Raw genomic sequence first — 21034 nt, forward strand, 5'->3', positions numbered from 1 at the left:
GGTTCCGTGGTTGTACGATTACTAGTTGAGAAAACTTTCTTGATTTCTTGCTGCAGAAGCGTTCGATTGGATTCATATACCATAGGTTTAGTGTAACATCAGTTACGTTTAAATCTGGGATCCAATGCCACAGCCAAGTAGAAGACATTTCGTTGCTCATACTGAATCAGCCAGACATGAACAGCTTTCTTCAGTAGAGACAAGATTGAAATTATATCTGGGCTACTTGCTGTCAGTCTCAATCATCAGCACATAAACACATGGAATACGTAACTGAAGATAACAATGTTCTGACTGACAAAACCGATTCACCTATATTTTTAATTTATCCACCGCATTTTGGTGTTCTTGTACTCTAAGTTTTAAGTTCCTACTCGTTTGTACAATATAACTTATACCACAAGTACATGAAATTATATATATATATATTCCACATTTATCTCTTAATTCAATTTTATATTTCAAATCATTAATTATATAACTTGATTTTAATTGAGAACTAATTGTTACTTAACAATTCGTATTTTTTCCTGAACATGTCACCTATTTTATTGGCCACAGTAAAACATAAGGCGAACATATGCTTTGCGTACTTTCCATTTTTGTTAACTGCAATTTGGTACAACCAGAAATATGAAGTTTGTTATAATATTCATTGTACATTCTATCTGTGATTTAACTTTGATGCCCTCTATTAACTGCTATCTGTTTTAAATATGTTAATTCCAACATCAAATCCTCATCATATGACGAAACACCAATAGCCCTATAAATAAAGGCGAAAATGAGGACATTTTATTGTCACCATGGATGTCACGATCTGGCATAGCGTGGTAACTGATAATAGCTTCCTGTACACAGAAAGCCCTCCCCACACACACACCGATCTCTCTCTCTCTCGCTCCCTTTTTTGTTACAGAAACACCTAAAAAGTTGAAAAGGAACCTCATCTTCGACTTCTAAAGTAAGTTATTTAGTAGAGATGATCACGTTCAGATGTTTATGGGACTCAACGTGTCATTACCATTCTGCCACACCAGAAACGTGCCAGTACCATACATTACCACATCTGTTTTATTACCGATGTTTTCAGTGCACACGTTTCAACCTCAAACGAAAGATATCCCCTAATAAAGCTGGCCCCATGGACAAACCTGTATTCTGTTTACGAATATTATTTTCTATCTTAAATTAACTATTAGTTACAAACAACCTGGTTCAATTTATGATTGATTTACATGATATTATACCTTAGTTTTGTTTTTTCGAGTTAATCACAAAACTACAAAATGGATTACGTGTGCATTACCTATCACGGGTATCGAAATCTGATTTTTTAGCATTGTGAGCCCACAGACATACCGTTGTGCTACTAGGGGTAGATGATGTCATAAATTTTGTTTATAGGTATTTTTTTAATTTGATAAAGATTTGATGTTAGAATTAATACATTTATAACAGGTGGCAATTAATAAACGGCACTAACCTCAAATCGTAAAGAGAATTTACTGTAAAATTGTAACAAACTTCAAATTTCTGGTTGTACCAAATTGTAACCAAGTAAAATGGAAAGTATGGAAAGAATATGTTTGCTCTTTATTTTACAGTGGTCAATAAAATAGGTAATGTGTTCAGGAAAAATATGAACTGTTAAGTAACAATTAGTTCTCAATTAAAATTAAGTCATATAATTAATTATTTGAAATATAAAGTTAAATTAAGGAATAAATGTGGTGTAAAATATATATGTAGAAACGGCTGGTTTGGGTTGAGAATTTTTTTTTTATGTAGAGGAGCGAACAACCTTCTTCGGTCATCGTCAGGTTCACAAAGAAAGAAAGAGGTAACTGACCGATAGTTGACCACATGTTTGAAGGGGGTTGTGTAAATGAAGGAAGGAATGAAGAGGGCGTGCTTAGATGTTTGATTATATTCATTAATATAGGTATAAAGGTGTTCCTTTGTATTGGTTTATTTTGGGTTTGAGTTGTTGTATAACTAAGGCTTCTTTAATTTTGCATTTGTTTATATTTGGTTATTTATTTAGTATTTGGGTGTTTTCTATGTTTATGTTGTGTTTATTTGATTTGCAGTGTTCGAAAACGTGTGAAGGTGACTTTTTATGTTCTTTGAATCTGGTTTCCATTTTTCTACTTGTTTCTCCAATATAAAAGTCGTAGCAGTTATCACATTGTATTTTATAAATAATGTTGGTGTGGTGTTTGTCAGTGTAGTTTTACATAGTATAGACCTCAGTTTTGTGCCTGGTTTTTGAGTATGTTGAGTTTTTGTTTTGTTTCATGTGCTGAGTCCCAAGGAATGTATAGTCCAGTATGGGTGATTTTTCGGTGTATTTCTGTTTTAAATTGTGTGTCGGTTCTTGTAATTTTGAGGTTAAGAAATGATATGTGATTACTTTCTATCTTTTCACATGTGAAGTTAATGTTGGGATGTATAGAGTTAATGTGATTGAAAAAAATTAAGTGTATGTTCTGTAGATCCCGCAATCGTATCGTCTACATATCTGTACCAGTATAGTGGTGGATGTAATGCTGTGTTAATTGCTTGTGTTTCAACTTGTGTCATAAAAATATTGGCTAGAACTGGTGATACTGGGTTGCCCGTGCTTAGGCCATTTGTTTGTATGTAGTTGTGATTGTTGAACATGAAGTTTGTCTTCATCGTGGTGAATTCCATGAGGGTTGCTAATTAGTGCCTGGGAATGTTTATTGATGGGTTAGGATCTCGGATATAGAGTTCCAAGGCTATCTTGCAGGCTTCAGTGGTTGAAACTTCTGTAAAGAGGGATATAACATCGAAACTGACCATTAAGGCTTTATGATTGAGTTGATTAAGATTAGACTTTAAATTAAAAGAGTCTTTGATGAATGAGGTGGTTGATGTTGCATATTTGAAGAATGCTCATGCTATGTATTTATCAAGATTGTAATTAAACGATTCATATGTGGACATTATTGGTCGTGGTGGACAATCTGGTTTATGAGGTTAACTGTCACGACTTCTATATTGGAGAAAAAAGTAGAAAATGGAAACCAGATTCCAAGAACACAAAAGTCACCTTCACACGTTTCCGAACACTGCAAATCAAATAAACACAACATAAACATAGAAAACACCCAAATACTAAATGAAGAACCAAATATAAACAAACGCAAAATTAAAGAAGCCTTACTTATACAACACCTTAAGCCCAAAATAAGCCAATACAAAGAAACACCTTTATACCTATATTAATAAATATAATTAAACATCTAAGCACGCCCTCTACATTCCTACCTTCAGTTACACAACCCTTTCAAACATGTGGTCAACTATCGGTCAGTTACCTCTTTCTTTCTTTGTGAACCTGACGATGACCGAAGAAGGTCGAAAGGTTGTTCGCTCCTCTACATAAAAAAAAAAACATTCTCAACCCAAACCAGCCGTTTCTACATATATATTTTTTTCTACAAGCGGTTTTTCTTGTCATCACTAAATGTGGTGTAACCGACAATTAGGAACTTAAATTTTAGAGTACAAAAACATCAAAATGTGATCCCCTGCTGGTACAGTGGTAAGTCTACGAACTTACAACGCTAAATCAGCGGTTCGATTTTCTTCGATGGACACAGCAGATATCCCATTGTGTCTTTGTTATAAGAAAAAACACATCAAAATGCGGTGGATAAATAAAAAACGGGTTAATCAGCTTTGGTAGAATATGTGAAAGTTCTACACATGTCATTGACTGGAAAATAGTATAAAAATACTTGAACAGGTAACGGAAAAATATGAACTAAATATGAGAGAATTTTTAGAAATTGTTAAAATAAAGTGAATATAAATAGACTTAGGCCCATGAGCTGTTGAATCAAACTTTTGGAAATCGTTGTCATAAATATTGCCATTGTAAACACGCAAATTATACACATTCATTCGGTTTATAAGTAACTTTATGTATGCTAGTTCATTTATTCTCCAGAGAAGGTGGAATTATTTGCACCAAAACATGCAGAGTTTGTAAAGTTTTTTAACGTATATTTTTAAACTTTACAAATAAATTATTGTGGAAGTATGAAACATTGATTTCTTGTTTTATTAATTTAAAAATAAACACATTTATTATTGCAACGTATTGAAGTGTAATGTTATTAGATGTGTGATGCCGCTTGAAACGCCGACATGTCAACATGAATGTTTGTATTTTCTAGTCAAGTATAAAATGACCACTGATTCCAAGAAAGCTTTACATTTGTCTGCTACTCCATATATCCACATTGACATTGATGTTGGGTACAAGTTGCTTTAGGAAGATGACGTTTTATTGGACTTCATGAAACCTGCTCTCGATCAATATCGTGGACAGATGCTTGCACCTGAGAAGAATATACCATTAGAGCAAGGCAGTCTTTTGGCACTGTCAAAAGTTATAGTGTATCGACAATAAAACTGACAAGTTTGTCAGTGACGTATTTGTAACGAGGGTGTGTAGACCTATATTTAGTTGATTGTGTACAGTGCACTGCTATTGTAGACTATTGCACATGGGAGGAAGTTCTGGAGCCGGAAGTAGGCTTCTGTCTCTCTGCCTCATAATTGCACAAGAGATACAAGAGCATATCTCAGTTATATAATATACAATATGGTATATAATAACAATAATGGGAAACGTATAATAAAAATGATGGCTCTAGTTCAAAACATGAGAAACTTAGTTTGGTTTGAATTTCGCGCAAAGCTACACGAGGGCTATCTGCGCTAGCCGTCCCTAATTTAACAGTGTAAGACTAAAAGGAAGGCAGCTAGTCATTACTACCCACCACGAACAGTCCTTGCCCCAACAGCTGAGCATGCCCTGACCCTCGGATTACGAGTTGGGTGCCTTAACTTCTCAGGCCATGCCAGCCCTGTTTAATTTACCGATACTATGTTGTATAATTTACATAGGATCCAATTCGTATTAACAAAAATAATAAAAAAGCTTACCTTCAGATATGTCAGCAGGTTAGAAGCGGTCTTCCCTGAAATAGAAATAGTTCACTCAGTATTTACACTTTGCCTTGATGTGACCTGATCTTGCAGTAGGAAGTATGAAATGTTCATATACCGATGAAGACAGTGTAGTAGCCCTCTCAAATTCTCTCATGTGACTTGACTAGATTAATAACCACGTAATACAATAACTTTTAAAGTGGTTGGAGAGTATTGACCTGATTTAACCCTGTCGTCACGAGCATCCTTTGCTGCGCATTTCACAATGTTTCTAGTAAGTTAAATTCAAATTTAATTAAACCACTATTTGTTCATGTTATACCAATAAGTATAGTATAAAATCGTAACTAATAACCAATATCTGAATTGTATATAAATTTAAGTTCTTAATTTTCTAAAGCAATATCTAAAAAATCCTGAATTTCTCCTAGTGTGAGAAATATCATTTTTCTCTAGGCATCCTCTCTTCTCTAATTTACCATCCCTCCAAAAACTATGATATTTAACATAAATTACTCATTATAATGTTGTAATCGCTCAGGCAAAGTATATCTTTCATTGCCTTCAATTTTGTTTGGTTGCATAGCCATCAGACAACGCTTGCCACACCCACTTGTCACTTCTCTTTCAAAGTTTGTTAATAGTTCTCTCTGACGTTCAATACTATACTATTTAGAACCAGTATAAAGCTAATGTTTTCATTTATCAAATAACATATTATATTACGTTGTTTTCTCTACAGTCAAATATTAATTTTTCTTTTAGTTCAAACTTCGTTACCACGGGAAATTTTCCCGTAAGACCGAAGCTTGTAATGAAAAAGAAATTAACGTGCTGCGGATGTAGTAATATAATAGTTCAGAAAAGGTGTGTGTACGGAAGCTGACATTTACTCTTATGATATTAATATTTACTAAATCATTCAGCGAATGCGAATACTTACCAAAGTATTCGAACACAACTACGACCGCTCACAAAGCTGTATTCGAATGCTATATGTTTAAAACGGTTGGTATGGGTAGAGAAAGCACTAGTAGAGGAGCGAACAACTTTCGAAACGTCGTTCGCTCCTCTGCTAGTGCTTTCTGTACCCACGCCAGCCATTTTTAAACATATAATTTTCTCTACAAGTGGGTTTTCTCGTCATCACGGATTATATATTCGAATGCATTGGAATATGAATACCCCATGTCTATAAAGACACACATTAATTAACAAAATCAAATAGAAATGTGTTCAAGATTCATACACACACATGATTTAACAACATCGACCAGAAATGTGTACAAAATTCACATATTTTAACAAAACCAAACAAATTCTTGATGAAAAGAAACCCACTTGAAATAAAAATGTTCTCAGAACGACTGGTATGGGTAATATCAATTTTATTTGTAAGCAGAGAACACCGTTTCGACCATCCTAGGTCATCTTCAGGTTAACAAAGAAGTTACAAAACCAAACAAACTCGTTGAAAGTATCATCCAAGAAGTATGATGAATAATGTTTTTAAAGTAAAGCCATCGGGTACATTGTGCTACCATATATTAAAAGTAAAAAACACATACTATTTTTGATAAAATGAAGCTGTCTTTACCAAAAAAAAAAACAAGCTTAGGTCAAAACGAATACAGATTTTATTCGTTTCTCGTAAGTCTGATGCATATAAAAAAATTAAACACCGATGACACTTAACAATACACATTTTAGCCTTGCAATTGTTAAAGGTAATAAAATGTCGTATAGACTTTAGAATTCTCGAATTTACTGAGCAGAAAACTATCAATTTTGTTTTCACTAGATTATCCGCATTGTCTAATCCAACCATTATAGACGTGTAGCAGAGTGTTATTCTAGTAATGTATCTCGTTTCACTTTCTACGTTGTTTTTCCCATTGTATAAACATTAATCAAATGACATAAATTCTATCTATTATAAAAGGTTCAATGCTGTGAATTACCAAATCTGAGACATTAAGAAATAACAACTTTCTAGTATTGTTCTCATTGCTTTTTTTTTTAGGTTTTTATCTGTCTCCGTGGCGACAGTGTTCATGTCTAAAGTGTACCAAATGCTCTGCATCAGCGCCACGCTACGGACTGAATAGTGGTGACGGCTGCTATAACACTGGACGAGGGAGGTTGGAAAGGCCCCCCTCACCCCCATCCCCATCCACACACGGGACCCGGGGGGCCAGCAGTACCTTCGGGGGTTCCAGGACCTCCTCATAGCGTTCCACCTCATTCTGTACATCCAAGCGCTCCAGCCTATGGACATCCACCCTACACATCCGTTGTAACTGGACCAAGTAATCCCGGTCCCCATCCCGGCCCCCCGTGCCCAACGGGACCCATGCCAGGACCAATGCCTCCCCATCATCCTGGATCTGGGGTTGTCCCCAACCCCCCTGGAATGCCCGCTCAAAACATGCCTCATACCATGCCTGATGGACGACCATTGGATCATGGGTAAGTAAACAAATAAATGTGATTTTGTAGTGTTTCTAGTTTTATGTAATATTACATAGATGAACCTGAACTACAAAGCAGAAAGTCATAAGATTTAGTGTGTAAACAACTACTATAGTGGCAGTAAGAGAAACGCTATTTCGTACAAATAGAAATTTACTTAAAGGTTTAAATGGATCACTTAGTGGTACGTGAAAGTTAAAAATAAAAGAAAATTGCACTTATAATGACACCATATGATATGCAGGTTGGCTTCTCAATTGAAGAGTTAGATTTAATCTTTAAGAAAAGTATTGAAATCTTTCAATATAAATCCAGTCTAAACTATGTATAGGAAGGTTACGTTTATGTCGCAAATTTATACAAGATATCACTGCAGCCTACACATTCATACGTTTACGTTCCAATGTAAAATGTCGTGAAATTAATACAAAATTAATAAACTCTATTAAATTCCACACTCGTTGTAAAGCTGTACTAAGACTTTGTGTTCATTTTAGTATGTTGTTATGATTTTTCTATTTCTACATCTTACTCGGGCAATCAAACAAAAAACAACAAACGTATATGTTCAAAATATTTCATATACCATGGGTATAACGTGCGCCAAGCTTTCAATACTCTGTCTTTAGTGCTTCTCAGTGGCACAGTCGTATTTCTGCAGACTTACAACGCAAGAAACCGGTTTTCAATATCGATGGTGGGCATAATATGGACATCCCATTGTATAGCTCTGTGCTTAACTTTAAACAAATCAAATAACAAATTATCCTTGGTTAGACGGTTTGACATATGTTTGCATTTGTAACTTGATTTTTAGTGTGTATCGTGTTACATTACTCGATTTTTGTACACAGCAATGTCTTAATTACAAATTGATTGAATTTTTGAAAAATAGAATATGGACTGTCGTCGATTGAAACGAAAACGGTTTGTTAAATAAGTTACTGGCTATTAAAAAATATCTAAATTGGTACCTTATGTGATTTAAAAACCGAGGTTTGAACATCATCTAGGGACAATTTAATGATTGGAGTAACATTCATCTTTATCATTACTTGATTATGATATATATATTGTAGTTTCTGACAATACCATATATTGTTCACAATTTAGCTATAAGAATAACGCATTGATTAAAAGCCCACCTGAAATAGATGCCCAGTGCGACTACCTTTAAAATAGGGTAAATACAATGTTTTGACCAAGTTACGTCACAACGAAGCTTACAGAAAACAGTGGATGCAAGCTCTTGATTATGAAATTTGTTTTAAACCATAGTAAGATATATCACGTTTGACTGATATAGGATTGGTTTTCAACCAAATATAATTTTATGTTTCAAACTATAATGGCATCTGAAATTATCGCGACTTTAGCAGGGGTGTAGAAGTAGCTATTGGAGATCGAAAGACCACCCCAATATTCTGAAAAATGTAAAAGATCAACTGTCTCCTGTAACACTAGAATAGGCGTAGTGGAGGTGAAGAACCGTCCCAATATTCTGAAATATATTCTAAAAAGATATAAAAGGGTCCATGTCTTCTGATTTTTTAAAGTAAACTTGTGTTGTATATAAGTCATTTCAATTCTTTGCATAAAAGATCCACATGTTTCTTTGAAAATTACCCATCCATCCATACTCTGTAGTACGGGTCACGACCCTTGACACTAGTTCTCTAATGCTATGCAACTAGAAATATAGCGTCCACCAGTGACACAGCGTGATGTGTGCGGACTTACAATTCTAGAAACATGGTTTCGATACTTGTGGTAGGCAGAACACACACAGATTGCCCATCGTGTAGCTTTGTGCTTAACTTCAAACAACAACTAGAAAGATAATCACGTTTAAAGTATTTATCAAATGACCGCAGATTCGTCAAAAGAAGAGAGAAATCGCACTTGAATTAAATTATTTAGCGTAAAATCATGCTCAGAGCCTTTTCTAATAGAAATTACAATGATAAATGCACGATTTTTATCCCGATAATATTTTCTGGAAACTTGGATGAGAAACTATAACTGTTTTTTTTTCTTCAGGGCTCCTTCTTCCAACAAAATAGTGGCCAAAGTTACAAATTCATGTAGGTATGGCAGTTGTTCTTTTCTTTGCTTGGAAACTCGTATTCATGCAAAATGTAGTAAATAAACAAAGGCTTAGTTGGTAAAGTACCCAATTAATGCAAAGATTACCGAGATCCTAGGTATAAAAAATGTTTCATAAAAGTAACAGAATAGAAGTAACAATAAGTTATTATTATTATTATTCCAAACTATTACCTGGGCCTAAGACCATAGTAAACCTTAGTCTGGCTCTGAGGGAGCCCAAGGTTTATGTGAAACACCCATTATGGCTTGGGTCTAAGGCTCACCTTAGGTTCTTTGAAGATCTTGGATTCTGAATTAAATTGTATGCATTTTTCCGCTTTTTCTGCGAGTAATTTTCCAATTCTCATGCATTATTTTCTGGAACAGATGAAAAATTGGGGAACTGGACAACCGCACTTCCTACGCCACTGATAAACCGTATATCAAATATCAAGGAAGAATGAGACTGAAGAAATAAAGAATCAGAAGTGAATTTCTTTTACCAATGTGTGTATTTTTAGGCAACTCTTCAACCCGTTCAGATACTACTAGTGTTGTTAGATATTCATTACTAGAGGTCCGGTCGCCCTTTCAACCGGGGGGGGGGGTGCGTCATAATGTGACGGTCAATCCCATTATTCGTTGGCAGTGGGTGGTGATGACTATTTGCCTTTCTTCTAGTCTTACACTGCTAAATTAGGGACGCCTAGCGCAGATAGCCCTCGTTTAGTTTTACGCGAAATTCAAAAACAAACAAACAAATCGTTACTAGATGCATCCTGTTTTGAGGAATAAAGATTTGAAACGTTCATCAAATCTGATTAGTTATTTTAAAATAATCGGTATACGTTTTATCTATTTATAAAATGGTTCGTAGTTAATTAAAAAATAGTAAAAAGAAAACCATAATTGGAACATACGTATGTAGCTGAATGAATGAATACCAAACTACTGAACCCATAAAAAATTAATCATAATTCTATTGCACATACAAATTTGAGAAATCTGACAAGTTTATAATGCTATTTAACAAAAATTAATGGCACATTGCCTTGTGACAGTTTATCAAAATAAATTGTTTGTATGCGATTTTTCAGAAAACACCATTTTTCATGTCTGTTTGCACTGTTTTTTTTGAAGATTAGAATTATGCCGTTCAATCTCCATTTTAGGTAGCCCAATAAAGTCCACTTACTATTTCCTGAGGAATCTAACCCTGAGTTTTAAGGCGATGAATTATACCAATGTGTGTGAATTGTCAAATATTTGGAAATTAATACTGGAAGATGTAATCGTTTTCACTCAATGCAACATGTATTTAAAACTAACATAAACTGACTTAGTCAAACTTTATAGTTTATTTTAGTAAACCTTTGCAATTTCAAGATCTGTATATATTTCTCTAATTTCACCTAAATCGAAAATTAAAATACTTATAAAAATGTCAATTTCTTAATTAAAAACAATTTACAGCTTGTGTCCAAGATATTACTTTTAATAATTTACTGCTATCTTTAGTAAACACATTTGATAATATTTTTACCATATAAATAAAAGCAAAATATAAATTACTTTATAAATGACAGAAATTTTGAAGACCGTGTTCAATGTTTTGTTCATCACACCTACACGAGATGGCAGCACACATGAGATTCGCGTGTGCAATTACTCAAGAATGATATTAAACATATAACTGAAGTGTACGTTTTTCTAGTTAGTTGTGCGACTTGATTAAAAAATAAATAAAAAGGCGATAATTAAGACGCTCTTAGCACCCATACTGTTATTATAAATGTATTAGTTGTTTCATTTTTTCCCTATTTAGAAAGTGTTAAAGCTACTTTAAATTTTTTTATACAAGTATCAAAAGTATTAGATAAATTCAGACATAATATAAGCATTGGTTTTTGTTGGATATTTTTGAGGAAATTAATCTCAGTTTTAGCATCTCCAAGTGTTCGGTTTCTCATTGATCTGTATTATGCGTGAATAGAGAAGCAAGTTGTATTTTGAAGATGTGAACTGAAGCCATAAAACGACAAGAAAATACTCACCACTGGAATACAGCAACTACATAGCACATTACGAACTTATAAAAATCCAATGACTTCAAACAACGCTTATAAAACACATCATGAACCGGACATGAATACACACTTTTGCAGTAAAGTAAACAAATACATAACAAATAACATGGAAATATTCAAACCACACATCCTAGTTAGTATAAACAATACTAATATAACATAATAACATATGGTTATACAACAAAATTGATGATAAAGATGATAACTGAACAAGAATTTGGGAAATCAATTAAAGTAACAAAAACAAAGCTCCAGAAGATGATGGCATAAAAGCTATTCTCTTCAAACAAAGCACTTCGAGATTATTTGAACATCTGACAGCAATCTTTAATTTATCCCAAACCTCAAGATATATCCCAATTTCTTGGAAGCATGCATATGTCTTAATGTTCCATAAAGCAAAAAAGCCAATTAATAAACCATATAGTTATTGTCCAATCTGCATGACCAGCTGTATAGACAAAATTCTTGAAGAAATAACAAGCAATAAACTCTACACATTCTTGGAGATAACATACAAAATGGATTCAGAAAATTCAGGCTTCACCATAGCACAGTATTCTGTCATTAATACATCTAAGTAAAACTGCAGACTTAAATATCACAAGTACTGTAACATTTATTAACAAAACATCAAGTTTGAAAGAGACAGTTTATCATAAATAATGTGCATACAACATACTTATTTGTTTGTTTGTTTTTGAACTTTGCACAAAGCTACACGAGGTCTATTTGCACTAGCCGTGCAAGTATAGTATAAGTTTAGCAATATAAGATTAGAGAGAAGGCAGCTAGTCATAACTGCTCGTTGTCAACTCTTTGGCTATTCTTTGACCAATGAATAATGGAATTGACTTTCACATTATAACAATCCCACAGTTGAAAAGGTAAGCAGTTTGGTGTGATGGGGATTTTAACCTGCAACCCTCAGATTATGAGTCGAGCACCACCTCGCCATGCTGAGTTCAGACGAACTGAATCCACAGTAGATAGTTTTAACACATTAGAATACAATGTCGCATGCTTTCTTGTTATTGGAAAAGCATTCAATACTACAATAGTTTCAGGTTCCAAATGACAGAAAAGGAGCTGCCTGTTGTGGTATTATTCACTGTCTCTCAAACATTTTGGAAAATATAAAATGCAGAATAAAAGTTGAGGGAACCTTACCTGAGTTATTTACTCCTAAGGCAGGGAGGGATAGTTAACTCTATCTTCTTCTTCATGTATGTAAATAGCTTGTCACTGAAATATCAAAATCACAGATGCTATTTCCATTTTGCCAATGATGTAACAAGCTCAAAAAGTGCCTCCACACCATCTATAGCAGCTACAACTTTACAGCCTCAGTTAAAAAGAATAAGTAGATATTGCCAAAAAGACAGAATTAAAATGAAAATACTGAAAAACCAACTAGTATTTTTTGCAAAATTAACCAAACATAAAAAAAATAACCATCAAAGCTATATATGAACAGAACATTCCTTTGTACTGCTACATCTGCCAAATTCTTAGGACTAAGATATGGTTCAAAACAAACATGGATAAATCATTTAAATGATATCAAAACCAAAATTTGGAATGAACAAATTATGCTACAAGTCTGGCTGGAATTCTCAATGGAGCAATAGCCAACAACATACCAAAAATATTCAAAACACACACATACATATGTATATATATGACCTATGATTGATTATGCACCACCAGCATGAATAAATTTCACACCAAAACTGGTGCAAAGAAAACTACAAATCATACAAAACTGATTATTCTGAACAGCTTTTAAAGTTCGTAGATCATCTTCCTCCAACTTCATACACAAATACTGAAACCTATAAACAGTAACCAATAGACTGCTACAAAATACACTAAATTACTTCACAAAAAATTGAAGTAGCAATCTATTATGCGAAGTAGGCAGATACACATGATGATGATAGCCCTAAGCACCTCTCCCCAATGAATATATTTATAAGAAACAAAAAACAGGCCATCTGATTACTAGACATTCAGATCTAACATAATTTTAAGTTATTTTGAAAACATTGTTATCTGATTACTAGACATTCAGATCTAACATTATTTTAAGTTATTTTGAAAACATTGTTGTGTATTTATGTAAGTGATCTCATTCTAACTTAAAATATACGTAAAATGATAAAATACTACAAGAACTGGTTGTGAAGTATGGGACTTTATGCCAATTAGTTGAAACAGACAGTGTTGTGTTTTACACAACATATTTTACCACACTTAGCTACATGGGCCTGTAGTAAATCTAATAACATTAGTCAGAAACCAACAACATGTACAGGAGGGAGGAAAAGGTCAAATGTACCTGATTCTTCCAGGTCTTTAACAACCAAATCTAGACATAAAGAAAGAAAGAATAAATGAGCTAGCAAATTCATAAAATACTGTACATGTTGTACCTAAGATTAAGAAAAAATGTGAAAGTTTTTATTGTCTTGATATATAAAAATAGGATATGCTTGTAGTTAAAGAATCAATACGAAGTTGTGCATCTAACAAAAATTTTGAACTATTTTACTGCTCAGTGTTTTTTATTAATTAAGTTGTTTGATTGTATTAAATTATAATTAATAATATTCAAAGAATATCATACCTATTGCATTAAAAGTGTGAAAATACCATCAGGCTCTCTTAGAGGTTGAGAGAAACCAAAGGCCCCCTGGCTATAATAAAAATTTAAAAAATGATAACACATCAAAAGAAAATAAAGCAATTATTAGTTCAAAAGACAAGTGAAACATAATGTGAATTTTTAATTTGTGTAGATAATGTGTTGCTTTAAGCTTGAGTGTGTGTGTGTGTGTCACCTTTTGGTCTGAGTGGAAAGCACATAAAAATAAGTAGGGAAGTTTAACAAATGTAAAAAAATGTCTAAATTTAGGGCTCTTGTTAGGCTTGAGACCCCAGCAAGATAGTTCTCCTGTCTCCCCCCTTTCAGATTGTCTCTAAATACCATGGTCAAATGAGTTTCAAACACAAAAATTGTTATTGGTTCATATCTAATCATAGCACTTGTGTAGTTTCAAATATCTGTAGTAAAGGTTAATAAATCCATACCACTATAATACAGTAGAAACATATTCATATATTTTGTAGCAGTATGGGATTATTCATAAATCAGTATTTAAATAAAAATTACAAAATAATAATGCATTTCACATCCAAGGGTTATTGATATGTTGACTGTCATGACACTCACCAGAAAAAAAAACGTTTTGAATTAGAAACTGTAAAAAAACAGAATAAGCTTAAATCTAGAATCAATACCCTTGTGCAATGGAAATCTTATAAGAAAAATTCTCATAAAAAGGATTGAGATAAATTAGATTGTGAAGAATACAGAAGTTATGTTACACTTGTAATGACAAGTATCTAGTATCTAAAACTCTGTGTGTTGATTTGTTATGAGAATCCAACAATTATCTTGATCAATAAAACGTGCTTCATAATAATCTGAATTTGACATATACATAGAAAACTAAATAATCACATTACTTTTAAGACAGAGTAATACACAATTAAATGTTACTTGTGTAGTAAAATGCTAAAAGGTAATTTTATGATTAATATTCTATCAGATATTACATGTGAGTACAATGCTACAGTTATTTTTGGACTAAATTCTACAAGATCAACTTTTGAATAGTATGTTATACTTTGTAGTATTTTCATATTTTCTGATTTTCCTTGTAGTAATCTGATAGAATCCATAAGATAGCTTGAGGTTTAACAAATAATCTACTGCAGAGTTAAACTGTACAAAATGTACAGATAATCTTGAAATTAGAGCTCCCTTGACTGTACTGGAGCCCCAACAGCACATCTTTCAGTATAATGGTGATTTTTTTTTTCTAGATAACTTTTCTGGTTTACAAAACTACTGCACCTCCTCCTCAAACTTAGAAAGTAAACCATGGAATGTTACATTTTTAGTTTAGTTCACCACTTGTTAGTCTGAATGTTAAACATTGTCTAACAGTCTGTTGATCCTGAAATATCTCAGGAAGTTTTGGGGCTAGCTGATCAGTAGCCTTAAATATACGTGGATGTGCTGGTATGCATCCTATCTTCATCTATGGTTTATGGATAAAGGTAAGGCTTGTCCTTGATATATTAAGTAGTAGTCTGCAAAGTCTCTAAACAAGATACTTGCTGAAAAAGGTTCCTTCCATAATGCAGCACAGATATAGGTGGAGCAAGCATTGTGAATGCAAAGTATAACTAGCTAGTTGAGTGGACTAGTCAGAGGCATTAATGGCTTGATTTTGAATAGAAAATACTGAAAATATGAGGTTATTTATATTCTGATTGATAAAAAATTCAGTAAGAAGTGCAGACACAAAAGTTATAACACCCCAGTTACAACTAAATTCTGGCCTAACTGTTAAGAATACACTGTTAAAACTATTACTTTGTTCAAGGGACATTTTCCAGGTTTATGTGTACTTACATGTATACTAGTTGTAGTCAATGTATTGTTTGTACTTGTGGACCTCATTAGGGTTCACACTGGACTAATATGTAGCTGTGCTGCCCACTGTTTTTACTATCATGAAACAGTTACAATGTAAACCACCCACATTTCTTTATTCCAGCAGGAAAGAAAATTAGAAGGAAATTGAAGTACTGGTTCTTATACAAGTATGTGAAACAAGTTAGATACTGTACAAGTGCCAACTATTAACTTCTTACCACGAGAATAAAAAAAACCCAGACATTTTTCTTCTGTTGAGCTCCTTTAAAATACAAGGCCAGGGAAACTTCAAAGTGTAGTTAAATGGATGTAACTCTTTATGTTTTTAGTTGCAGACTTGTAGTCTTTATTTCTTGCATTCTAACTGTAACTTTTACTCAAACAATATTAAGAAAGTATTCTAAAAAAATGAGTCATACATAATATTCCACTTGGCTGAACTGATGATATTAAATCATAATGAAATATAACACTGAGTACATTACTTTTATATTGTGTATGACATATAAGCAACTATTACATATACCTTCCTTTACTATCAGTAGAAAATAAGTATTTTGTAAAATTGTGTTTTTCTTACTTATATTATTTCTTGTAATCATAAGCCATTATTGTGATTCATGGTACAGTTTGCACAAGAATTCTACAAAAAACTCTAATAAAACATATGGGCAAAAACTGTCTTACAATGAAGACTTGCTTTTTCAAACAACACTGAAGACCTTCTACCTCAGTGGCCAAGGCTGCTAAAATATAGGTAATAGCAGAAAAGGTGATTTTCCAATTACAGATAAAATTCATCCATTTATTTTTCAAATCTAGGCAAACCTGCTAATGAAACTCTTACTCAGGTCATAGGACTATTTTTATACTAATTTTTGAAAGATATTTTTTTTTGTAAATGTTGTAGGGCTATTTTTTAAGTTGATTTTTGAAAGTCAAGATTTCCACATCACAAAATTGTGTAAGTTTTTCTTTTCTACCAACACAAGCTCTGTGAAGTGATACTAGTCAAAAATGTTTCATTTTATTAAAGTAAACAATGTGTATATTTATAACAGTGTCTTCAACCTTATTATTATTGTTAGAGTTTTACAAGTTTATATGGAAAAAATGGCTGGGAATGTATTACTGAAACATGAATAATAGCAATAAATACAGTAATGTGTATGTTTTAAAGTAGTTTTAGAATTAATTAAAGTGCTTTCATTTGTTTTTGTCCAGAGAAATTTCACTAAATCTTCACTTTTTGCCATGGAAAAAAAACCTGCTGAATTAACAATGCCACATTGAAGATGCTTTTTTTTCACTCTTCTTCATTGTTTCTCAAGTTTGCTGGTGTACTTTGTCTCTATGTAGTTTTGTGCAACTATTATTTCAGGAAGTTTTTAACAGAAGATGATTACCATAGTAAATTTCTCTATTGTGAGTGGTTATTTATTATACTGTTACATATTATAATTAATCTCAGATGAATATATAATTTATTATGCTATGTACATTATACTAAAAATTTTAATTTCAATTTAGTAGTTATCAGGCCCGTAGGGCAGATTTCCTTCTGAAAATATAACATCATATCTTTGTTATTAAGAATCATAAAATGTAAACATACATTTTCAGTACCCTGATTGCTTCGAAGAAGTAACAACTATATTTACTTTTAAAAATCAAAAACCATAAACATAAATTTCTCATTGTAGCTAGTGTTTTTACTTTTCTAATGCATATAGCATAAGACCAAATAAAATTCAAATAAGCAATAAGTTTTCACAAATCTTCTGATAAGTAAAAGCATTGATCATCTCTTCCATTTTGTTCTCCATCACAAATTTTATTTCCCATTCAATATTCAAAATGGCAACGAGACAGTCTTTATTATATAGTGGTAGAACATAAGTAAGTTTTCATCTGACATAAAACAGATAATGATCTTTTAGCAGAACAGGATGTGGCTAGAACAGTGCTGAATATTTGTGCCAACTGAGAATAAGTTGGAAGGAGTTGAGAGATGCCGTTCTCATAAATCCATTTTAACAAATTTTATCCTGAAGACAAATGGAGATTTTGTTTTTCTTGATCAAGAGGACCAACCACAATCTTTCTTTCTGAAGATAATTGATTCTCATTCACTCCAAAAAAATCATCAAAAAAAATTAAGGAGACATCATACGTAACACCTTCTTTCTCTAGTTACATTATGACAGAAAAGAGACCACAAAGAGTATATTGATCATTTTCATTGAAATGAGATTGGATTTGTTCTTTAAAAGCTTGAACAGTGAGAAAGAAGATAGTGTCTCTTTCATAAGAGGTCAAACTATCAAAATTTGCAGTAGCAGATGAAAATCTATCTTCTAAGGCATGTTCTGTCAATATTCAGCAACAAGAAATGGTCAGTTCTTTGAAACTGATATCTTCTTCATCCTTAATTATTAATTTTACGTCTTTCATCAAATTTTTGGCTTTGTCCCATAGCTTAAAAAATTTTTCATTTGTCTCTAGTGATTTAAAGTTGTTGATTGTTACAACAGTAGATTTTCTCATCAAAAAGACATCCATTTTTTTCTGATTGAAGGTAAGTTGACAAAGATGATGTTGTGCTTAAAGTTTATTCCATGACTAGGAGAGTGAATATGCATTCTGAGTCACAGATTAAAACTAAAAGGCCTTTACCTCCAGCTGAAGTACTGGGATCATTTGAAACAACTTTAAGAAGGGTGAGAATTGTAGCTTCAATACATTTCTTCAAGAATGTAGTTGTGCTATGTCATAAGGCCCAGCAGGTCTCACTCTGAGACTGTAGTACAATGACTTTCTCTCCACGACATTTTTGAATTTCCTTAAAAATTTGTTAGCACTTTGAACTTTTCTCGACAAAAGAATAAATTTATTGTATTGTTCCTAGAGTGTTTCTCAGTGACTAAGCTTTCTTTAGGGTTTTTTGAATGACAAGATTAAACAAATGACCAAAACAATGGACATAAATTGATTTTTGGCCACAGTTTTAATTAGACTTTGAAGCCCAGCATGTTCACCCTTCATGTTACTGGTGCCGTCGTATTCTTGGCCAACTATCAGAGAAAGATCCAAACCCTGTTGAGCTAAAGTTTCTGTAATCAATTCAAAAAAAGACTGGTGCTTTCATTGATTTTGTTAAGAAGAAACCTAAAGCTTTTCTATAATGACACCTTCTGAAACATAGTGAAGGCAGAGAGAAAGTTGCTCGTCACGACTGACATCCATAGTTTCATCTCTGCAATGATGGAATAAAAACTGTTGGATTTTACTTCATCAGTTATTAATTTTCTTGCATTTATCACAATCATATTCAAAATTTCATTTGAATATACCGACTCAACCATTGTATATGTCAGCCAACAAGTTCTGTGAACTTTTCCTTAAACCATGGAAGATCCTTACTCTGCAGGTGCAAAAGTTCAAGAAAATTCCCTTGATTTACATAAGAAGAATCATGTACCTTAAGACAATTTTCACATTCAACCATAATGGCAATGTTTTGCTTAGCAAGAAAATTGAGTGTTTCTGTCACTTTTGAAAGATAAAGTATGTTCAGTTGTACTTCAATTTCCCTTTGTTTTTTGGCTTGAACTAGTACAGAGCTCTGATGAATTTCTGCTGCTTTTGAATAAATCCATGTTATCATTGAATTTTGATGGCTTATGCTTTTAGCTGTTTTTGCAGTCTTTCTGGTTTTGATCATTTAACAAATGTGAATGTCTTAGTTGTAGGTTTGAAAATATAATATTTGTCTTTTGAATCAACTTCTTTCTGTACGTTTTTTATGGTCTCTATTTCCCTTTTTAAGTTAACAATTATAAATTATTTTGCTTAAATATATATTTTATTTCCTGTTTCCTATGATTCTTAACCTGCCTTTCTTGATGATGAATATATGAGCCAATGTTTAATGTTCTTTCCCTCACCTGATGTTGCTCAGGGATTAATATACCTGGTATGAAGATCATGCTTATGTGTTTCATTGATCTTTCTCCCCTTATCTTGATTCCCAGTGTTTGAAATATCTCATGACATTACGGGATTTGAACTCTAATACATTTGTGAACTTTTTTACAATCTAAATTTTCTTATATCATACTGATGTTTTCTACAATTCTGCAAACGTTGTTCACTGTTGTGAACTTGTTAGCTCAGACAATTTCCATGTCTCCTGAGGGGCATTCAGATGAAGATTGCAGTCATCTGTTTACTACAGTGGCTCACCCTTGACTTTTCAGACAAAGTTAATATGCTGTTGAAACCTTATGGATCAGGGTGTCATTCTTTCTTGAGTATGTTTACCCACTACTTCCTAGTGCAACTTGTACATGGTACATTTTGTATGTGAAGTAGTTTTTGGAGTTTTTTACAAATCATTGGAGGCCTGAGTTGAATTAACTTGTTTGCACAATTCATTATCCTCATTAGGTTTCTGATTATCTCAACCTATTCCTACTTTTTCTGTGTCTCACCCTCCCCACCTGAGTATCTTCTAATCTTAGCTTCTCGTTTACATTGGTAGTCGAGTTCTTACTTCCCTATTTTTGGTATCCTATTCTTCATCCTTCAACAGAAGCTGTTGGTGACTTGCCATAGAGTCAGGGTTAATGGCAGCCAATCTTTTACATTTTTGTCATATGTTGAAACCATTTACAATGGAGTTGTGGGTTTTACAGGTTATTTCAAGAGGTCTGGCCCTACACTTTCATTCCCACATCCTGTTGTCTCCCCACCACCACCACAAAGGATCCTCTTTCTTGCCAGTGTTTATGGAAAACAGTTCAGGACTTACTTCAACAAGAGGCAATGGAGCTTGAGGAACCTTCTCAGTTGGGGGTTTACTGTCATCTGTTTGTTATGTCAG

The 21034-nt window shown here is 33.1% G+C and overlaps 1 protein-coding gene and 1 long non-coding RNA gene across 8 annotated transcripts in view; one reads left to right on the plus strand and one right to left on the minus strand.

The window, feature by feature from the left end:
- LOC143229316 (LIM domain-binding protein 2-like) overlaps positions 1 to 21034 on the plus strand; it is a 93064-nt gene that overhangs the window by 36472 nt on the left and 35558 nt on the right. For all 7 annotated transcript variants that reach the window (XM_076461499.1, XM_076461495.1, XM_076461493.1 and 4 more), the window contains one exon: positions 7016 to 7461. In XM_076461499.1, coding sequence (XP_076317614.1) covers positions 7346 to 7461 — 116 coding nt within the window. In that variant the 5' untranslated portion in view covers positions 7016 to 7345. The remainder of the gene's footprint in view (positions 1 to 7015; positions 7462 to 21034) is intronic.
- LOC143229318 (uncharacterized) overlaps positions 1 to 21034 on the minus strand; it is a 30856-nt gene that overhangs the window by 5108 nt on the left and 4714 nt on the right. The window contains exon 4 of the long non-coding RNA XR_013015786.1: positions 4987 to 5021. This is a non-coding gene — a long non-coding RNA (uncharacterized LOC143229318). The remainder of the gene's footprint in view (positions 1 to 4986; positions 5022 to 21034) is intronic.

The sequence above is a fragment of the Tachypleus tridentatus genome, chromosome 10 (genome assembly GCF_004210375.1).
Source record: "Tachypleus tridentatus isolate NWPU-2018 chromosome 10, ASM421037v1, whole genome shotgun sequence".
NCBI lineage: Eukaryota > Metazoa > Arthropoda > Merostomata > Xiphosura > Limulidae > Tachypleus > Tachypleus tridentatus.